Source organism: Rattus norvegicus, chromosome 13, assembly GCF_021556685.1.
Source record: "Rattus norvegicus strain SHRSP/BbbUtx chromosome 13, alternate assembly SHRSP_T2T, whole genome shotgun sequence".
In the NCBI taxonomy this organism is placed as follows: Eukaryota; Metazoa; Chordata; class Mammalia; order Rodentia; family Muridae; genus Rattus; species Rattus norvegicus.
Window position 1 is genome coordinate 90,305,657 of NC_141546.1, and position 22,461 is coordinate 90,328,117.

Sequence of the window (22,461 nt, forward strand, 5' to 3'; positions counted from 1 at the left end):
TAGGTGAGGTTAGCAACTCATCTCCCAGCATGAAGGAAGGGACAGCAGAAGGAAGATGGGTGTCGAGCTACCTCTTTCATTTCAGTTTTCCTCACTGTCATATTCTCTATGGGCCTGACATGTTGATTGGGTAGACCCTTACTTACCACCATGTCAGCTTCACTGTGCAGACCCTTATGTCACCCTCACTATGTGGACCTTTACAGTGTTGCTCTCTCTGTGTAAACCTTTGACATGGCAGCCTCCCTGTGTGAACCCTTACCATGTTGGCCTCATAACTCCCTTTTCCACAGTAGAAGAAATGAGAAATGCTCATTGGATCATACTTTTAGCTAAATCTAATACAATCTGCACAGATATGCAGCAAATTTAGGACTTAGAGGGCACAAATGGAAATGATATTGCAGGTCCCATGGTCTATCCAGTAGAAATGGGCAATCCCATTCACTCCTGTGCAAGCAGAGGACTTTTTATTAAATGTCTAATTTAAACTGTTTGATTCTATTATCTACTTATCTTTGCTTTAGAAGTCTGTAGTTTTAAGCAACAATATTAAAGAAATCTCTAGAGGGATATGGAAGGTTTCTATGTTATAGTTGGGATTTGCTTGTTGGTGAGTCCAAGTCTAACACCTTCTTTATACATTGTCTTAAAATTGAATCAAAATTCTTTGGAGAATCTTATCAGGATTGTTCTTTGTACATAAGCTAGCTTTCAGCCCATTCCCACAAAGAAGAGAAGAGACAGGGTCAGGCCAGAAAAAATAACACAGTGTATGAAGTTAGCCAGGATTGTCATTACTACTACCATCTGCCCCTGCATTTCAGTATGGGGAAATCAATGTGTCAATCTAGCATTAGTAGAGAGATGGGGCAGGCCTGTGTTTCTAGACCCAGCCAGCCCCCATACCTATTCAGTGTCATAGCATTTTCCACCTCTAACACCAAACCAGTGAGCAATCATTGCATAGGATGTGGGCTAGCGAGTGGAACACTTCCACACATGAGGAGGAAATGACCTCCTGAAAGTGGGTAGAGGGCACTCTGGGTTCTGTGGATTATCTGACCTTTCCATCCTGTGTCTCCTCCATCCCTCTTCAGGAGATCAAGTCAGGATTCCATATGCTCCTCAACCCAATGTGACTCAAGCAAGGGTCCACAGAGTAGCAAGGTGAGTGTGACACAGAGATAACATCTTCCTGCTGTAAGCAGGAACTATCTATATGTACATGTGAAATCTTAGTTCTCCCTAAAATTCAATGACTACATTGAAGAACTTTATTTCCGAGGTCTTCCCATATGTGAACAATATAAAACAAGTGTATTAATAATTTAAACACATTGCTTTTATGCTTGTAAAATAATCTAGTGATTTTGAGCATCTCTTCTATGTTATTATACTTCACATGTGGTATAATTAGATCATGGTCCATAATATAATGCAGTGGTCTTCTGTGTTGTCGGTTCCAATTTCACAAATTTTTTTGCAGTGCTTTTCCAATCAGGATTTTATTAAGTCAAATTTTCACACAAAAGTTATTTAGAACTAGTGTGGTAGAAAGAAAACATAACTGGATGGATAGAAAAGCCAGGCAGAGCCAGGCCCAAATCTAAGTCTTTGCTGTACTTCCAGATTCAGTCTAACCTTGTCACTAAAAAGAAGTTTCTCTTTCCTTGTCAATAGATCAGGGGAACAAAGGCACCTGTATGGTTGTCTGTAAAATAAGAGTTGGGCACACCAAAAATTGGGCATGCACTGGTCACTAGTCACTGTCACTAGTGCAAGCCCCCAGGCGATGCCATTGTTTTATAGCTCTTCCATTTATGACTATGAAAAGCTCTGCACTACAGTATTTCAAAGAAATAATTTGTAAGTGACTTTTAACGTTAATACTTAGGAATGCCAGCTCAGCTGTCTGCGGGAGCTGCCTGCTTAGTAGACCTCATTCCCTTGCAATGTCTCAGAACTGTCTTCTCTCTCTTCTCCATTCAGGGAAGTAAGCAAAGTATACATGACACCGAGGTCAAAGGTCAGTATGAGTGAGGTCAAAGGTCAGTATGAACTCATTTCTGTAGAATCAAAAGGCTGAGTCTTTTCTTTCTCTTTGTGTCACTGAGGCCTCACACATCCTCAGCAAGCACTTTACCACAGAGCTTCCAGCCCAGACCAGGCAGATCCTTTGCAACAGGGATTTCATGTGATACAGTAGTCTTGGTGTGCTCTTTATGTAACTGAATATTGAGGTGTTTGGGAGTCTTGGGAGTCTAAAGGGAAGGATCTCTACTAAAATGAGGCCTTTTAATGGCATCAATGGGAGGGAGAGAGAATGTGGAAGAGTCATGTAGAGTAGATATGACTACTATATATGCGATACATGTGTGAAGATGTCATCAAGAAGCCCTCTATTCTTGATACATGTTCATTTTAAGAGATGACATTCAGAATCATTCTCAACATGGACAAAAACAAATGATGCTGTCTACGCTAATTCTTGGTTTTTAAAATCCAAAATAATCCTGAACTTTTTAGTCTCCAATGCATTCTACTAAAACTCATGCTGGATTTATAAAACTTGCACAAGGTTTAGCCACCACATGCAGAACCTTCTAGAGGTATTTAAAATAGGACCCCAAACAAACCTTTTAGATTTTCCTGTGATCCAGGATCCCCATTGTACAGATACTTTTCTATTTTTGTCCTGGTGAGTCTTCTCAAGTTTAAGCTAACTTTTTTTTTTTTTTGAGAAAACCCTTCTTTGCTCTTTCCCTCCCATCTCTTCTTTGGTATTCCATAAAACTTGGAACCCTGAGGATTACAAAGACCAGCAGAGCTCACGAGTTTTTCTTACTAGGCGAGCAAACAGACACGGGATCAGAACAGCAGTCAGTGAGCAAGAAACAGACCGCGTCCACCAGCTCTGCGGAACCACAGCCTCCTCTCCTGGTCACTGCACACGAGGATGGACACCTCCGTTTGTGGACGTTGGAGGTGGTGGTCTTGGCTGGGATTCAAAAGGGGTGGGATGATGAAGAGGAGAGTCATACATTGCAGCCTTCTTCCACATGGCATTCAATTCAAACATTTCCCTCTTGCAGCCAAAGCTGGTTTTTCAGCCTATCACTGACTACTGCCAAACTATACACTAGGTCCATTTTACCACTAACGGCATTAGGTCATCAAAACTGTTAACAGTTTCAAATCTTCCAACCTCAGCTGTGAATTGATAATAACTTTCTGGATATTTAAGTAAGATGTCATTAATGATGTGTTCTATAAAAGGATGCAAGGAGGTAGGGAGATAAGTAAAACCCCTAAAATCCAAAATAAAAAAGTCTGAACATGGTAGAGTACATTTATAATCCCAGTGCTGGCGAGGTGGGATCAGTAGATCCCTTGGGCTTGCTGACCAGACATTCTAACTTAGCTGACAAGCTATAGGCCAGGCAGAGATCTTGTCTCAAAATAAGGTAAATGGTGTTCCTGAGGAGTGACACGCAAGGTTGTTCCCTGGTCTAGACACACACACACACACACACACACACACTTACCTACACATTTGTATTTGCATACCATAAAACAGAATAAAAGAATACTGACCTATAGCATTTAAAATATTTTTATTTTTCTTATGTATCTGCGTATATGTGTAATTATATATGCATATGTGTACATGCTTGCCGTGATAGTAATAAGAAAGTCAAAAGTAAACTTGTGAGAGTCGCTTTTTCCACCATGTAGGTCTCAGGGATTAAATGTAGGTCACCAGGCTTGGCAGCAAGCCCCTTTACTGGCTGAACCCTAATATAAAACTTTAATGGTATAAATTATTGAAAGATGGTACTGTATCACTTTGAATGTCCTTAAATTTTTTTTTTTACTGTGAAAACAGTAGCTTTAATTTGCCAAAAGAGTTCAAGTGATTTGGGAGAGGGGGTGCACATGTCAATTTAAAAGTACAAATTAGGGACCAGTGAGATAGCTCAGTGGGTAAAATTTAGTTGCCACACAAGCATGAAAACCTGAGCTCAAACCCTAGTAGAAGGAGAGAAGTAGTTCCACAAAGTTGTCCATTGTCCTCTGAGCTCCACATATGCAGCACACACACACACACACACACACACACACACACACACACACACACAGAAACACACACACAAACAGACATACACAAACACACACAGACACACACACAAACACACTCACACACAGACATACAGAGAGAGAGAGACATACACACACACACACACACACACTAAATGTAAAAAATGAACAAGAATTCAAAGCAGGAGATAGATGGGTTTGTAATTGGATGAGCCATTGTAAGCCTGAAACTCTGGGAGACCCAAGGAGATGTGAACACTGTGGTGAGTCTTCTACAGAGGACCCAGGAGATGACAGCGAGTGTTGTGTGGCCCACTCCAAGACCCAAGAACACAAAGCTGTCCATTAGCTCCGTGCCAGTCTGCCCACAGGTTCTAGCTTTGTAATGAGTCCTGAGGTTTGAAAACACAAACTGTCTCCCAGATGATCTTGGAATGAAATGCCTTTTATCTGTGGTGAAGAAAACAGAGAAGCAGAAGAGACAATATCCAAGGAGTCTTAGAGAACAGCTGTTGATTTTCCAATGAGATCATGCTATGGAAGTCCTTCCAAAGGCTAGCTTATACCACTCAAAATAGTTTATATTGGTTCGAACCTTTTGCAATCCTTTGTTGCTTCAATAATCAGGTATGTTTTCCTAGCAGGTAAGTATGTCTATGTCACCCTGCAGTTGTATTTGACTTTGAAGGGAATGTTTGTGTAAGGAGAAAGTATCTATTTGAAATCCCGCACAAGGAATTGCATGAAAAGTCCCATGGAAAACACAAGGAAAAGAGGAAATGGATAACAATCAACTAGTAGTTACCCATACTCTTCATTTCAAAGTAATAAGTTTTCATGGATAGCATCAAGTTATTTTTAGTACAGATGAGAAAATCCTGTTAGTAGTAGAGATAAAAATTGAAGTGTCTTAAGTAGAGTGAAATTCATCTTCAATCTTGGGATTTTATAGAACTTATTGTCATAGGAGCCTTGTTTACCTTGTGCCTTATTCAGGGGAAGCTTCTGAAAGACATGCTGCCCTTCACGAAGCACTCTGCCATTTCGCTGACGACACTGTACACGGACTCGTGCTGCAGGATACTGCTGGCTGGGAACGTGGGTAAGTCCTTGTTCTGACCGATTAAGCTGCGTCTTAAGAACCTGCATGATATAAAAATAGCTCTTGAGAAACACGCATGACATTTACAGAGACAAATGAAAGTCTCCAAGAGGCATGCTCACGGTGAGAAAGTTATAGCTACAGCAGGGTGGGTACGAAAGCCAACCTTCTATGTTTGTGGCATGTGCCCTTCTTCCTGTCTGTCCTCCAGGGCCAGGAGTTTGAGTCCTTATGAAGGTAGTCTTTTACATGGACAAGTTTTAAATGCAGTTGAAGGCACCAGTGAATTTATCCTTCATCTTGCATAGTGTTCACTTCTTTAGGACATCCTCAGGACTCAGATTAGTCTCTAAGAATCTGCCGGGCCTTCTGGAGGCTGAGGCTCCAGGATTGTGAGAGTGTACACAGCTGCAGATTGCTGCCTGGCGTGTCCCAGGGTATCAGCTCATTCAAAATGTCTGTATATCCCTACCTCAGGGAAGGATTCAGGACTCTAGCCCCCATCCAAGGGACCTGGGCCAAACAATATTTGTTTTGCTTGTTCTGTGACAGAGTCTTTCTATGTAGCTTTGGTTGGCTTGGAACTCACTGTGTAGACCAGGCTGCCCTTGAGATCGCAGAAATCAACCTGCCTCTACCTTCTGAGTGTAAGCCACCATGCTTAGCCTACAAATAATTTCTTGTGCTGAAATTCTAGAAGTTTCTGGTAGGATTTTTGGGATCTCTTTTATATAATATCATCTATAAGTAGGAATAATTTTACTTCTCTTGCTATTTATAGCCCATTGATCTTCCTTTGTCTTACTGCTTTAGCTAGGACATCAAGCACTATACTGACTAGAAATGGTGAAAGTCAACACCCTTGTCTTGTTCCTGATCTTTGTGACAATGTTTTGAGTTTTCCTCATTTAACATCATGGTGGCCACTACTTTTCCTTACATTAGGTTTTATTATCTGGATATATGTTCTGTGTATTCCAAGTCTCTCCAGAGGTTTTATCATGAAGAGATGCTGATTTTCTCAAAGGCCTTTTAAGTGCCAATTGAAATGAACATACGATTTCTGTCATTGAGTGCATTTATATAGCCCAATTTTGTTCACTGTCATATTTTTATTGAACCATCAATCTATCCATGGAATGAAGCCAACTTGATCATATTAATCGTATTATTGATGTGTTCTATAATTCAATTTGCAAGGTTTTTTCCAAGAATTTTTCATTTATGTTCAACAAGGAAATTGGTCTATAATTCTCCTTTATTGTTAGATTTTTTATATCTGGGTTTGTTATTGGGGTAATCCTAGCTTATTAAAATGAGCTTGGAAGTGTTTCTTCCCCTTCTATTTTATGAGACAATAATATTGCTGTTCATTCTTTCTCTTTTTTTAAAATTTGAGATAGGATTTCATGTAGCCCAGAGTGGCATCAAACTTGTGACATAACCAAGGATGTCCTTAAACCTCTAGTCATACTGCCTCTAGCTCTTGAGAGCTAAGGTTACAGGGATGTGCTGCCACATTCAGTTTTCTGCAGTGCTGGGGATCAAACCCAGGATTTCTCACATGCTAAGCAGCTCTCTACCAAGCTAGATCCCTAGACTCCAAATTCCTTCTTTTGTATCTGGTTTCTCAGATTCTATTCTATCTACTAATATAAGTGCCTGAATCAAAATGACATGTCATTTTGGGGAGTGTTTGCCTAAATATTATGAATATCTAATGAAGGTCTCCAATGTTTAAATTTTATACAGAAGGACACGTTATCCTTTGCAATATTGGTTCCTTCATGGATCCACCTCACGATGAAAAGGTATGAACTTTAGCTGTCCACATAAATACAGAAATCATCTCATGTGTGCTGAGCGTTGTCCTAGAAATATAGAAGATAGAAATTCAAGTGGCCCCAGTACCCTCCAAGGACCGACTCTACTGCAATTTAAGCTATATGCCCCCAGCCTGTGCTTGGATGGATGCTATCTTACAGAGACAGGACCCTTGGGTGATCCATTGTCCTTTAACAGCTTTGAAACAGTAGGAGGTAGGAAACTGCAGAGTTTTAGCCTGCCATTTAAGAACAGCCACAGAAAATTGAGTTAGTGATCTAAGAAACTCAGAAGAAATTATTTTTAACCCTCTAAGGTCTCAAGGAATAGGAGACACATAGGAAAACTGCAAGCTCCTAGGACTTTGGTCACAGAGATGACCCTGAGTAGATAGTCCAGGGGATTTTCAATCTTAGTGTGTCCATCAGTGGGTAGGGAGAAACATAGCGAATATATTACTGCAGAACAAACTGTGGGAGTGTCTTCTGAAGTCCCTTAGGAGCTCCAAACTTGAGGACAAATGTTAAAGAAGGTATCAGCTGACCCTCACAATGCTTTTGAAAGAGAATAAGCTAATACTTTATAAAGTATTTTGCCAATACTATACAACAAATGCCCCCTACCCCATATCCCATGCAAAGAAGAGCATAGTCAATGCTTTCCCTAGAGAAAAATTGCAAGTAAGAAAAATCGCTTGGTCAGTTTCATCCTTAACCTTCACCTCCCAGATCTGCTTTCCTTCGCTCCTGATGGTCTTCACTGTGTCTTCTACAACTACCAGCCATCCACTAAAGCCCATGACAAAATAATAAATATATGAGCTCTTTCTCCAGCAGGGGTATGTGCAGAGCAATACTTCTCTAAAATTGGGCTATTTGCAGCACCTCAGTAAGCCAGAGAAAGCTCATCAGAGCAGAGCCTTAATCACTGTCTCTCCTACCCACTCATAAATGTAACTCCTCGATGAGAAAGCTTAAGACTGTATTTTGATTCATCCCAAGATCTTTTCGTTGCCATCTAGAAATTCAAGCAGCTGCTTTCCTGGCGTGCCCATTCTTTAGAGATTGTTCAAGTGATCTACGTTGAAGACAAGCAGCTGGTGCTTACCGCCTCCATTGATGGCTCAGTGAGGTAAACTCAGATGGGTCCATCCTCTAGGTTTCTAGCATGAGCACAGTCAGAGTTGGTGTTAATGTTGATGTGTTTAGTTAAGATGCAGTGCTTTTGGGGTCATCTGTCGGCCTTTTGGCTAAGATCAGGTGTCTATCTATTCTTACCAGTTTAATATTTGATGTGCCCTCTATCTGAGGACAATAGAGCAAACAGATTGGGGATCTGGAAGATGGGATCGGAGCTTGCACCATATATTCCATGAGCTGAGGTTACAACATCTCTGGTGTTGGTACACCCCTTTCGTGGGGCTTAAGAAAAAAAGCACAATTTTAGTACATTTATTAGAATAAATTTTTACATAAACCAAAAAGTTATATAAAGAAGCTTTGAGAAGGTTATCACTTATTTGAATTCTTTTTCTATATCCATGGACATGCAGACTCCATTATGAAAAAAGGGGGCAGAAACATGAACCTCAAAATCATTTTTTGTAATGTTTGCTCTTACACAGATTCATTAAGCAAACACCACTTTTAAAAAAAAGTTATGGCAAAAATTTACAGTAAAATTAGGTTTTAGAGGATTATTTCAGAGGATTAAACAGGATAGGCAGCTCAGAGAACTAGACTCAAATCTGGGGAAGGCTACAGAAGGAGACTGGGGGGTCAAAAGTTTAAAAAAATAGTCCTAGGAAAGGACATGTATCCGGATGGAGCATGGCATAGCTGTAGTCCCAGGTCTTTGGGGGATACAGAGGCATGGATCACTTAGGCTCAGGAACTGTGAGCCAGACTGAGAAGTCTTATCAGAAAGAAAGAGGGAAGGAAGGGGAGGGAGGATGGAGTGGAATGAAGGAAGGGGGAGAAGAAAAGAAAGGAGAGCAGGAGAGTGAAGAAGAAAGGAAAGAAATGGGAGAACGGGACAGAAGGAAAGCAGGATAGAAAGACAGAAAGGAAGAAACAGAAAAAGAAAAAGAGGAAAAAGGAAAAAAGGAAGAAACAGAGAAAGAAAAGAGGAGAAAGAAGGAAGAAAAAGAGTATAAAGGGAAGAGAGAGGACAGGTAAGGAGGACAGAAACGGGAGGGAAGAAAGGAGAGGAAGGGGAAAGAAACAATAATAGAAGGGGAAGAGAGCCCCACCCAAACAAAAGATCACTGAGTAGAGAGAGGGGGAACTAGGCTAGTTATTTCAGTGTGGTTGACTTTTACAGAACCTACTTACTTGAACTTAGCTAATTAATTATAATCAATGCTAAGCATGTGTACCCAAAATACTAAAAATACATAGACATATATAAAGAAAAGGAAGGGAAATGTCATGACATTTCTAGAGACAAACTGCTGCCCACCTGAAATGTTTTTAAAACATGGCAATGAATCGTGTTCTTAAAAGAATGGACTTAGACCATACCAAGGAAATCTAGTAAGCCTTTGAGAACATGAGACCAATTGAAATACATATTAAAAGGAAGAAATATCATCATCATCATCATCAACAACAACAACATCAGGATTCTTGAATTAAAATTCAACAGATCCTGGCTAACTCTGTGGGCTTGATGATTGATGGGGTTTCAGTTGAGGACATAGTAGAAATTGCTATAAATTTGAATACTTACTTACCGTTAAAGAAGCCACCAGTGGGTTTTAGACTGTAAATAAATGGCTAAGTTGAAAGCCATGTTGCAGGCCAAATCAAGAGGACATGAGCTTCAACTAAAAGAGAAAGCGAGAGATCAACATGGAGAATGGGACCTGCCATGTACAACCAGGGGAACTCTGATGTCATTCCAGATAAAAGCCACTAAAGAACTATAATATGGGAAGGTCCAGGGGAACTTTAGAAATATCAAGATCAAGATGATTCTGTAGAGGGAGCAAATATGTAGAGCTATTTCTTGTATCAAAAAAAGTGACCTGTTGTTTTATTTGTAGGAAAGAAATAGTACTATTACAAATGCCTTTAATAACTTGGTCTTCTGGTCTTTACATGGGCTTGGTCTTCTGGTCTTTACACAGGCTTGTTTTCACCTACCCATCAACAGAAATGTTTGATGCAGGTTGTAGAACATGTATTGGCGGATGCATGCAAGTGCATGTGCACACATATACACACCAACCACAGGTATAGAAGCCTCTGTTGCTATGAGCATTGTTCTCTTGTCTTTCTTGTTAGGCTGCTATAAAATGGCTTGTTTACAGACAAGAGAAATATATTGCTCATAGTTCTGGAGACTGGAATGTCCAAGATCATATATCAGCAGACTGAACAATTAGAGCTTATTCCCTTCTTCATAAATGTCACCTGCCTAACTCCTAACTTAGTACCGGCTTTCCGTCATTATTACAACAGAATGTTTGATTAAATTAAATTAAAGGTGGAAGGTTTTAAGCATGCATATGTGTGAAGGCATTGTGTGAGAAAGTGTGTGTGTGTGTGTGTGTGTGTGTGTGTGTGTCTTTCTGTCTGTCTGTGTCATATACAAGTGCATGCTCAAGGGATGGCACATGTAGAGATCAGAGGAAAACATTGGGGAGTCAGTTCTCTCGTTTCACTTTTCTGTTGACTCAGAGGATCAGACTCATGTCATCAGGCTGAGCAACAAGTGCCTTTTCCCTCTGAGCCACATCAGGGAGGTGCTTCTTAGTCCTAGAGCATGAGAGACTTCAGTCCTAGGTGGTGTAGTGTCCTTGCTTCTAGGCCAGCAGTGAGAGAAAACCTCCTGATAGAAGGGCATGGTGGAAGAATGCTGTTCACTTCTAGAGGCTGAGAAGCACACACAGAAAGGGCCTATGACTTTCAAAGGCATGTATGTCACCAGGGACCACTACAACTATACAACGCTTCCTTGCCACCCATTTACTGTGAACTTATCCATTGGTAGGTCAGAACCTGCATGATCCCATTAACTCTCTCTAGCGCCACAACTGGAGACGAAACATCCAACACATTAGTCTTTGGGCATATTCTCTATCTCTAAATGGTGACACAGTGGAAAGGGTCAAACTGCTCCATCAGAACTCTTTTGTTAGGAACACTTCTAAAATTCAAATGTTCCCTCTAAAACTCCTGTTAAAATTTCATCACTGACATGAGTGAGGCATTAAGAGAGTAAGAACTTAATTTGACAGTGATATTTAGATGTGAGGATTCTTTAAGAAGGAACCAAGGCTTTAGACATGAGGCTGTAAGGTAGGGTGTTGTTGGATGAGACTGTGGTTCATAAAAAAGAGAGGGCTGGCAAGATGGCTCAGAGGGTAAAGACGCCTGCTGCTAAACCTGATGGTCTGTTTGGGCTTGAAAACATACGTACTAGAAAGGAAAGCAACTTCCACAAATTGTTCTCTAAACTCCACACAAGAACCCATGTACACACACACACACATACACACACACACACACACACACACACACACACAGAGATACATACACACAGACACATACGCAGACACAGAGATACACACACACACACACACACACTTCACACTTCACATATCATACATCATACACCACATATAGACACATATCACACATCATACACACATATACTTCACATTACACCTATCATACATCATATACACATACACATTCTTATTACACATATACACATCACATGCACCCAGACATATCACAGACCACAAACATCCTCTCTCTCTCTCTCTCTCTCTCTCTCTCTCTCTCTCTCTCTCTCCCTCTCCACACACACACACACACACACACACACACACACACACACAGAGGGAGAGAGAGAGGGAGAGAGGGGGGGTCAATAAATATTAAAAAATTAAAGGATAAAAGTCACAGGTAGGAATAAGTCTCCCTTATCCCCTGATGCTGCTGGACAGCCTTGGGACTCTGTAGAGCCCCTACCAGCGTGGAGGACCTCACCCTATAGGACCATCCAGTTTTGAATCTCTCATTCTCAATACGTCATGCAGTCAGTTATAGAAAAGAGAAATAGACTAAGCAGGCACTAGTTCCATTTATGAAGGTGGAATTCTCATGCCCTAAACACTTCCCTAAACACCTCATGCCTTCCTATTAGTAATGAGAGTTCTGCATGACTTAGTGGGACACAGACATTTAGACTAGTGTACTGTTCAAGTCAGTCGTCCTTGGCCTGGAGAAATTATTTTTATGATCCCTTTAAGTGGAACACTCTCCAGATACTCGATTCATAGAGCTCACCTCTATTAATAGCTGTCTCAAAGCACTGCTGCCTTTGTAAGTAAGCCACATCCTTCGGCTAATATATGCTGCCGTGTTCTCAACAGACACGCACTCTAACATTCTAAATCTTGTTTATAAGGTGATTATAACTTTTCAATGGAGAAAAAAAATCATAATTGAGACTTGAGCCTGGTCCATTGGACAGGAAATTGAAAGCCTCGTGGTGGCTCAGGGTCCGTGTCTAAGGTTCAGGATGTCAGGTGGGGTTATTCACTTGGGACAGAATCATGAGGAATAGGAAACACTGAGAGGCCAGCGAGCACGTCACTTTAGTATGGGTCTGGAGCAGAATTCATTTAGCCTCTTAACCCTCTTACTTTCCTGTTTAAAGGGCTTGCTATAAATGTGTCTGATGACTCTGTTCCCTTACTGGTAACAACAGAGGGAAGGCCATGCTACTTTAGTAATGACTAAAATATAGGAGATATGTAAGATACTCATGGTAAATCCTCAGATCATGTCATGTATGAGGAGCCTCATCTGGATAGCCGGGTTTTTCCCTTCCTTTAGTAGCTTCACCCTTGAGGTAGTCTCCACCGGAACTGTGTAGAATCTAATTTTAGTCCCTTTAGGTTATCTCCTTCTCAGTCAGTGCAGCAGAAACCCTGGTTAGTGTTGAAACCAAGACATAAAGAGATGTCTGTAGAGAGGCTAACACAGAAAGAACAGTATCTCATGGTGTAGCCTTGTCTAGCCAGGAATTTCCTCTAAATCCCTGGGTAGCTGGACCAGGCTTTCCAAAAAAAAAAAAAAAAACTAACAAAAACAAATGAAGACACAAAACATCCCTCTGTAAGATACAGAGACACATTCCTTCTACATTAGTTTAAATCACCTGAGCAAATTGGGGGAGGCTTCATGGGGCCAATGGAAAGGGAAATGATATGAATGGGTAGAAAAGAACTTCCTTTAGCATTCTTCCTCAATACTCAGCTGTGAACTTCGGAGAGGAGGAGCTGTGCTTGGAATGTGAGGGGAACTCAGTATCACTAAAAGCATCCCCAGATCTCTCTTCTCATGAGTTCCGTTGATGGTTTCCTAATTGGACAGATGAAACACAGCCATGGTAAGACCTAACTTAGCTCACAAACTCTCAGCCTGGGCTCTGACGAGCCTGTGGTAGCAAGGTTGTTTGAAGGGAGATGTCTTTCTTGTTTTCTAGCTTTCATCAATAAAGATTGCAGGCAAAAGTTCAAGTTGGTTAATGCCAAAAAGTTACAGGTTAGAATTCTGACTGATAAAAATGTTCATGTTAAGGGCTGGGAGTGTAGTCAAGTGACAGGATAGTTATCTGGTATGCTTGAGGCCCTGAGTTCCAAAATACAGGTTGACATATGTTTAGCTTGATAGCATTTGGGGAGAAGACTACTGAAAGAACTTTCCAAGGCAATCCATATGCTCTATGGCCTGTAATCAAGCTCATTTCTTCTGACCACCCAGTTAATTCCTCTTTCTTCCTTGCCTCTCCTCCAGGCTCTGGAATTCTACCAGTGGTCATTACTGTGGGTATTTTGGACAACGAAGAATGTTTGAATTATCCCAAATAAGTGACTTCATTTTGCCTTGTGATGTTAATGAGTATCCCGTAGAGATTAAAGAAGAGAGCAAGTTCACAGAGAAGAAGCAAAAATATGAATATCCTTTGATATTTGACCGTGAAAGGTGAGAACATTCAGTTTTCTTGAAATGAACAGGCAAGAACTAAATTATTACTAGGGGGTGGCACTGTGGTAGAATGGGGAATTCAAAATCAAGACTTTTCAATAATTTTGACGTCCCAATGGAAGGGAGAAATGGGTAAATAAAAAATTATGATTCAGTGCAGTAGGCCTGGAAACTTCTAATTCTTAATAGCCAAAGAAGAACAAAAAGGACATTTGTGTCAGCACAGGCACCAAAAAAAAAAAAAAAAAAAAAAAAAAAAGGAGACCATGATATGATATAGTCGTACCTGTGGAGCCCAGGGAGGAAGTGGGGGAGATATAGTAGATGAAGCTACGAAAGTCTAATAGAACCAGGTCTCCAGCTGCTCATGCCTGCAATCTTAGTTTCTGCAGGGCTGTCATGGGCTACCTAGCAAAACTCTGTCAATAAAGAAAACAAACACCACCATAACACATGAACTGAAGAGGTGGTTCTGTGGTGATAAGCACTTACTGTTCTTATATAGGACCATAGTTTAGTTCCCTTTCCAGGTGGCTTATAACCATCTGGCAAGCTGGAAGCCTCTTGAGGCAGTTGTCAAAGACAAAGTCCTTTTGGAGAATCATAAGTGAGTCAAAGTAGGAAGACCGGATGTCATTGTTTAGTGCCAGGAATGCCAAAAATGCTGTAAATAAGAATTGAAGGGCTGGAGAGACGGCTCAGTGGTTAAGAGCACTGACTGCTCTTCCAGAGGTCCTGAGTTCAATTCCCAGCAACCACATGGTGGCTCACAACCATCTGTAATGGGAATCCAATGCCCTCATCTGGTGTGTCTGAAGAAAGTTCAGTGTATTCATATACACAAAATATAAATTAGTTAATTGTTAAAAAATATTGAAGCTAAAAGTCAGAAAGTACAGGACTCGAAAACACAACCAGCTTGGGGAAAACAGAGAAGGTCTCCAGGTGACTGAAAAGCAACACCAGGAAGCTCAAAGCTTGGAGTCTGACTAAAATATACGAGATAGACTTGTAGAACCAAATCCATTGAGATGTGGCCAGATTCAATAACAAGCGATAATTAGCCCTATTGGGGGGCTAATTTTCCAGACTTGAATATCCATGTATCTTGTGTTAGTTACTCTTATTTGCTGTTATGTCCAAATCCCTGGCAAAGATTACTCAAGAAGAGTTTGCTTCGGCTCACGCTTACATGGTACCACCCACCTTGGCAGGAAAGTTGTGGTGACAGGAACCTGAAGAAGTTGAAGCAGAGAATGTTAATTCTTTCACTTTTTCCTTTGTGTTCTGTCAGGACCCCAGCCCATGGAATAATTTAGTGTAGGGTTTCTCACCTCAATCAACCTAATAGGCACAATCCCTCCCAGCTGTGCCCAGAAGCTTGTTCCTTGGGATTCTAGCTTCTGCTGAATTGATATCAACCACCATGTATCTTAATACTTCAGAGCATGTGTTCTAGTTTGTGAATGTGAGTCATTTTTATGCATGAGTCCTTTGAGGACCAGAGTCTTCTTAATGCATTTTCATGTCCCCTGTTCTTAGATCAATGCCAGTACCCAACAAGCACTCAAAAAAAAATTGTTCCGAAAAACTAGTAGTGAATACTAGGAGCACAGGGGACAGGTTGAACTTGTGGATACCAAAGCATGAAAGGGTCGTCAAAACTCAGATATGTTAAATGTATGATTTGTGCTTACATTGTGCTTTTAAAAGCTAAGTTTGCTCTGTATTGCAAATTAAGCCTTGTTCTACAGAATGACTCTGTTACATTTGTTTGTTTGTTTGTTTGTTTGTTTGGGGAGTGGGGGAGGAACAGAGAATACATGCAAGAAAGCAGTCTGTGGAGGTCAGAGGACAGCAGTTCTCTCCTTCCACTTTGTGGATCCTAGCAATTGAACTGGGCATCATCAGGCTTGGTACCTTCACCCACTGAGCTTTCTCTTTGAACCTAGAATGATCCTTCTCGAGATATATTATTGATTTCATTGTAAATGTTTTCTTAATGCTCAGTTATGACTTTCTAAAATATACATAAATAAGTTTTAACTGTAGAGTGAACTTCCCAAGGCCATTCAAAAGTCAAGCATTGACTTTTATAAGACTTCCCCCCATTTTTACTATATAAGGCTCCTCCCAAATGACAATTGATGATTTTAATGACCTGGACTATTCTGGAAGAGTAGAGATCGCTATAGTTTCCCTAGAGGGAGATCTAGGAGGCAAAATGGAATGAGAATTAGGTAGAGTGAGTGTCGTTGAGACTGGTGCCATAAGAGTCAGGCAATGTGGGGAGCAGAGAGGGAGGACACATGGATATTTGATGATTTGGCAAGGAATGAAGGTTATAGCTATGTACTTGACATATTTTTTGTATTTTTGTATGCAGATGGAAAAAAATGAGCTCCATGTCTTTGCTTTTCAAACGCTCACCTCCCAATCCCTTTGAAGTGCAACATGATTTTAAATTTTTCAAGTCTCTTTCTTCTCCAAAGGTAGCTAAGATAACAAACCTTACCTTCGCTTTGGAATTTTTTTAATTTAAATATTCTCTTGTAATGCTAGCTCTTTGTTGTTGCTCTTTTAAAACTGCCAGAATGTTTTTTTGGCATAGCCAATGCAAAGTAATTGTTATAGGTGTGTAGGTAAGAAACCAACTGAAAGGAAAGCAGCATGTGAGTCTCATGGATTGAAATCGAAGTGTAACTGGAGCTGTGTTTCTTTTAAGAGATTCAGGAGGACGGGGAACCCACAATCCTCATTTTGTGTACGCCCTTACCTGCCTCATCAAAGTAAAAAATGCAGGTTCTTTCTAAACATGTGGTCACAGGTCCCCCTGACTCGGTGGGGAAGGTTCTGTATTTCCGAGGAGTGGAATGATTGCCCTGGGGACACTTAAGTCAGGAGCACCTCTGCCCTCACACGTAGAGACCATGTGTAGTATCCCCCATTTAAGGGCTGGCAATCACTCCGTTTCTAACGTCCCTGGCAGTGAGTGTCCATTCCTGGGCACATTTTGTTTTCTTTGCAGTCTGAGAAAAAAAATGAACTGTTATTATTTACCATGCTAGAGGATAGGTATAGTGTGAAGCCAGAGGTCTGGAATTAATTAATTAACTCCTCTGGCTCACCAACAAATAAAGCAAGCACAGCTGGCTGAATTAAACTCTAGTCCAGACTGCCCCATGGTCTGCAGTCTACCAATCACACTTGCTGTCATTCTGAGCTTTCTGTCCCTATCATGCGACTCTGCTAGGGTATCTTTGACACAGGCAGAACATGCCTTCACCTTTCCAAACTCACCCCATCTTCAGAACACTCATAAATGAGCAAAAGTTGGTACATGAAACATGAAAAAAAGAAAAAAAAAGCCCTGAAAAATAAATGAGAAAAAGAGTCCAAAAACTGCTTAAAGGCTTGGATATTTCACTAAAAATAAAGTACTTGCACGTGAAAAGACACTGCTTTAGTACACAGAGAAATGCACTTCAACAACACTATGGGATTCCATGTTGGGCATTCCAGGGTCTAAATAGCCTGGTGATACCACAGACACTAATCTGTTTCAGGCAAACCAAAGTGGCAGTCATACAAACTGGTAGGAAAGTCACTGAAGATCAATGTGCAGTATCTGGCAAGATTGAAAAAAGCCCTGCCCTACTATGTGTACATCAACTCAGGAGATGGGCATAAGAATGCTAGGCAGAAGGCTAGCTTGGTTTATATAGTGAATTCCAGGCCAGCCTAGTCTACATAGAAAGATTTGTCCCAAAAGTCAACACACACACACACACACACACACACACACACACACACACACACACACACCAAACCAAAGGTGAGATAACTGAAATATTAAATAAATTGATTTGCATCCTTAGAAAGGCTTTGTAGAGTACTTGAGACACTTGAATATACCAAATTTCTTCTCTTTCCTTCTTTTTTTTTTTTTTTTTTTTTTGGTTCTTTTTTTCGGAGCTGGGGACCAAACCCAGGGCCTTGAGCTTCCTAGGCAAGCGCTCTAACCACTGAGCTAAATCCCCAGCCCCTTCTCTTTCCTTCTTATTGTCCCACCTCATTTGTCCAGTGAGAGAACAGGCTTCCACACCAGTTGAGTTGAGATGTGATTCACTTGGTGTCTCTAATTAAGCGACTCACTTTTCTTATCATTTCCTTTTGACACATAGTTTTCAGTGCCAATGTCACTTCAGCCAATTTTCCATTGGGGCAGCCTCTTTCCCTAATCTATCATCAAAAGACCACTTGCCTAATATCTATATCAGTGAGTCAGGTTTGATCCCCATATTTTGATGAATATTTGATGGATAGAAAGTGTCCCTTCCAATGAATATTGCTTTGTTTTATAGATTCGCCGATATGCTCTGGAAGGTTTCATGACAGAAAACAGAGAGGCAGGGATTGTTTTTGGTTCTCTGCCTATATACAGGGTAAGTTAGAAGTTTCTAGAACTAAAATGGTAACAGGACAACACATAATCTGACTTCTCATTACTGACACAATCAGCCCTCAAATACTTCCGTAGATGTAGGGGTTCCTGTCCCAGGCAAGTCTTGGGTCATGCAGCTTGAATTGTTCACCTCTGCTGTTGCACAGAAGAGTAACTTTGAACTTTGACCTAGCACTTCATACCTTCAGGATAAAACCCAGATGCCTTAGAGGAGCATACAAACTTTCTATGACTTTCTGTCAAATGCTTGAACCCTGTTTTCTACTGCATGCTCCCCATCCTGACCCTATATTCCAGCACAACTTGAGTATCACTGGATGCTCCATCACTATGCCTATGCTATCATCTGCCCAAAAGTCATCAAATCCATCATCCAAGTCTCCGCCCTAAGTAACCAGTGTTAAGTATCTAATGAATGCAGCCAGGAAATAATAAGCCAAATACCAAATATGATACTCAATATCAACATAGGTCTTAAGCATTACTTACCTTTATAAGGACATGTTCACCCTAGTAGATAACAACCACCATGCTGACAGTGACCAAGAATTAACAGTGAAGGGCTGGGGAGATAGTTCAGTCATTAAAGTTCTTGCCATACACATATGGATCCCCAGCATCTACACACACAAAAAAACCATAGAGTGTGTCTGTCATCCCTGTGCTGGGATGGCAGAAATAGAAGAATCCCTGGGGTTCTTCAGCAACTATTCTAGTTTGATCAATGAGCTTGAGGCTCAATAAGAGACCAGTCCTCACAAACTAAGGGAGAGGCCTGGGAAATGTCTTAGTGGGTAAAGTACTTTCCATTCAAGTACGAGGACCAGAGTATAGATCCTCAGAACTCATGTAAAAGCTTAAAAGCCAGAGGCAGAGGATCTGCTAGGCAAGCTGGCTAGCTAGACCAGCCCAAAATGGCAGGCTCCAATTATCCTGCATCAGTAAATAAAGCAAAGAGTGATCAGGAGGAAAACTGAGATGAACTTTTGGCCTCCATAAGCATGAGTACACACATATACCTGAACATTTCTGTACAGAGAGAGGGTGGGAGGGAGAGAAACTTAAATTCCCAGTACTCAGTACTAGGAAGACAGAAACAGAAGGGTGTAGAGTTCATAGAGTTCAAGGCTAGCTTGAAATACATAAATTTCAAAAGCATGGGGCTGGCAAAATGACTCGTTGGTTAAGAACATTTGCTGCTCTTCTGGAGACCTGGCTTCAATTTCCAGCATCCATAGGGCAGCCCACAACTTCCTGTAGCTCCAGTTCCAGGGTATCTAGCACCCTCTTCTGGCTACTGAAGATGCCAATAACACACACATGGGACACAGAAACACACACATAAACACATAAATTTTTTTTTTGAAAAGTAAAATTAGAAAAACCAAACTAACACAGGGAGAAAGACAGAGAGAACACTGGATATCCAAAAGAGGTGTATGGTTTGAAGAAATGCACTTCTCCTGCGACACCCCTACCTCAGGTTTGCATTCCAGATATAAACACTTTAAACTTGCTTGAAGAAGTCTGTGTGCTTTGCAGGTACCAAGTCCCACGAGTCTAAGATTCCTTCCCCTCATTGGCTCTGAAGCACAAAGAGATTCGTTGGAGGGCGTTCATTCGAAGAAGAAGAGCACTCATGGTCATGGTGGAGTAAGTTACATGCATCCCACAGAGTACCCTAATTCCATACCCACATACTCACCCACCCACCTGTACACACAGACAGACAGACAGAGAGAGAGAGAGAGAGAGAGAGAGAGAGAGAGAGAGAGAGAGAGAGAGACCGAGAGTGTGAGGGGGTGGGGTGGGGACAGAGACACAAAGACAGAGACAGAGTATGTTCGTAATTACTTCTTTTTCACCCAAAACATTCTAAGCCTAAAATTATTTCAGTGCATATTTTCAAGGATTTCTAGTATGTGTTTAGCTCAGTGAGATAAAATCCATATGTTTGTTGGGAAATCAGATACAACCTGTGAGTCTGAACAAATGAGGCTATCCTGATGCATCTCCAAATAAGTCCTGTAAGTGGTTTTAGAAGCCAACAGGATGTGACGTGTCTGAGCAACAGTAACTGCCCTCACTTTGGGATGCGGGAAGTGGGAGCCCTGACATCATCAAGCTTGGCAGCAGTGTTCATCCCTATGTGTTAAGAGAAAATAACATGTAGTGCTTTTTAAATTTCAGAGTGTTCTTATTATAAAGGACTCTCATGTTTACAGTTAAATCAGAAGGAAATGGGAGGTCCTTCTTAGATGAGGGGAGTTGGTATCAAAGATCACATGCTAATTAAATGATAAGCCTGAGATCTTTCCCGTCACAGATTTCGTGATCTGATTTGATTCCAGTAGCACTAGAAGCTTCCACGGGCCTAACTTAACCTGTGCTCCCTTATCTAATTGATCATCCTTGTATGTCCAACGTTAGGAGAGGGATGTAGTCCAGCATGCGGCTTCTATTGTCCTTTGCTAACTCGGTACCTGATAACAGACACTGACAACAATAACCATTTTTAAAAAGACATTTGTATTAAATGAAGGTTGAAATGTCTTTGTGATTTTGTCAGCTTTGCACTGAGTGGGACTATGGATGAGTTCCATTCATCAGCCATGCTGTCAGTTACTAAACAAAGATCTATGGGAATTGAGGAGTTTTCTATAAAAACAATACTTGATTTTAGTTGTAAGGAACAGATGAAATAGCATGGTATAAATGACCCAAAAGTAAAAGGTAAAGTGTATATACATTTCTGTTGGGTTTTACAATTCATATATTTAGTTCCCCATATTTTTATTCTTTACATTTTCATCTAATTTAACATTAAATATAAGTTTATTTCTGCAGAAATACTAGGCTTAGAAATGAAGATGACTACTTTTAAGGATCAGCATAATGGAATTAAAAATTATCATGGCTAGAGGGGCAGGGGTTGGTAACTCCATGTCAGTTAATGAGTATGTGCAAGGCTCTGGGTTCAACCCCTACACACCATAAAAACCAAATAAAGAGCCCCAGTGTGCTGGCACATGCCTTTATTCCCAATACTCAAGAAGAAGAGACAATCAGGTCTCTGAGTTTGAGGCCACCCTGGTTTACAAAGTGAGTTCCAAGACAGCCAGAGCTGTTACACAAAGAAACCCTGTCTCAACCAACCAACCAACCAACCAACCAACCAAAGTTTATAGAAACATCCAGTCGCAGAAGAAAATTTTACATTGAAGATGGTATATATGTCAACATACCCCAAAGGAAACCTAGTGGTAAAAATTCTCACGATTTTATTTTAGATGAAAAATTATCCTCAGGGATCTTGGGAGAGAGCTCAGTTGTTAGAGTTCAGATCTAAAAGAACTGAAGACAGAGGCTGAGCCCCAGAGCTTTCTGTCTCTCTACCTCTCATCTCTCTTTGTTATAAAATTCTATAAGCAAATCCCAGAGAGGTCTCAGGAATGTCTGCTATCCAACTGGTATCCCATAAATACTGATCAAATGTGACTACCGATGAATCTGTCTATGGGTTTTAATTTTTTATCTGTGTGTGTGTCGTGGAAAACATGTGGAGGTCAGGTAATAGCCTTCAGGAGTCAGTTCTTGCCTTCCACAGTGAGGTCTGAGGACAGAACTCAAGTTGTCAGGCCTATGCAGCTAGCACTGTTAGAAGCATAGCCATCTCAGTGTCCCAAGGAATGCTTTTGAGACAAAGTTGTGCCATGTAACCCTGGCTAGCCTGGCACTTGTTATGTTCTGAGCTGTACTCATATGTGTGATAGATCCTCTTGCTGACCCTTTCCAGTTTGTGGACATGGGTCCTTGAATGGATAAGCGCGTTATTAAGTCATTCAGCACTTTTTCTACGCTTGGGAGTCCCATCTCCTCCTGTCAATTTTCTTCTGCCTGGAGATGCACAGGATTGTTGAAATCACTCCCTTGCTTCTCTAAGAGGAGAAAAATCTTTGGTG

The 22,461-nt window shown here is 40.9% G+C and overlaps 1 protein-coding gene, 1 long non-coding RNA gene and 1 pseudogene across 5 annotated transcripts in view; 2 read left to right on the forward strand and 1 right to left on the reverse strand.

Annotated features, from left to right (window-relative positions):
• The window catches only part of Wdr64 (WD repeat domain 64), a 116,956-nt gene that overhangs the window by 92,640 nt on the left and 1,855 nt on the right, over nucleotides 1–22,461 (forward strand). For 2 of the 4 annotated variants that reach the window (NM_001430829.1, XM_087581690.1), the window contains 10 exon segments: nucleotides 1,101–1,170; nucleotides 1,993–2,029; nucleotides 2,852–2,988; nucleotides 5,098–5,203; nucleotides 6,956–7,014; nucleotides 8,049–8,158; nucleotides 13,843–14,031; nucleotides 16,421–16,526; nucleotides 18,399–18,479; nucleotides 20,042–20,152. In NM_001430829.1, the coding sequence (NP_001417758.1) occupies nucleotides 1,101–1,170; nucleotides 1,993–2,029; nucleotides 2,852–2,988; nucleotides 5,098–5,203; nucleotides 6,956–7,014; nucleotides 8,049–8,158; nucleotides 13,843–14,031; nucleotides 16,421–16,526; nucleotides 18,399–18,479; nucleotides 20,042–20,152 (1,006 nt within the window). 4 annotated transcript variants of the gene reach the window in all.
• Nucleotides 1–22,461, reverse strand: part of LOC103692325 (uncharacterized) — a 101,636-nt gene that overhangs the window by 16,147 nt on the left and 63,028 nt on the right. The window contains exons 7-9 of the long non-coding RNA XR_015635672.1: nucleotides 9,762–9,854; nucleotides 8,305–8,448; nucleotides 5,082–5,244 (exon numbers count right to left, since the gene is read on the reverse strand). This is a non-coding gene — a long non-coding RNA (uncharacterized LOC103692325). The remainder of the gene's footprint in view (nucleotides 1–5,081; nucleotides 5,245–8,304; nucleotides 8,449–9,761; nucleotides 9,855–22,461) is intronic.
• Nucleotides 8,260–8,440, forward strand: LOC120096392 (U2 spliceosomal RNA; annotated as a pseudogene).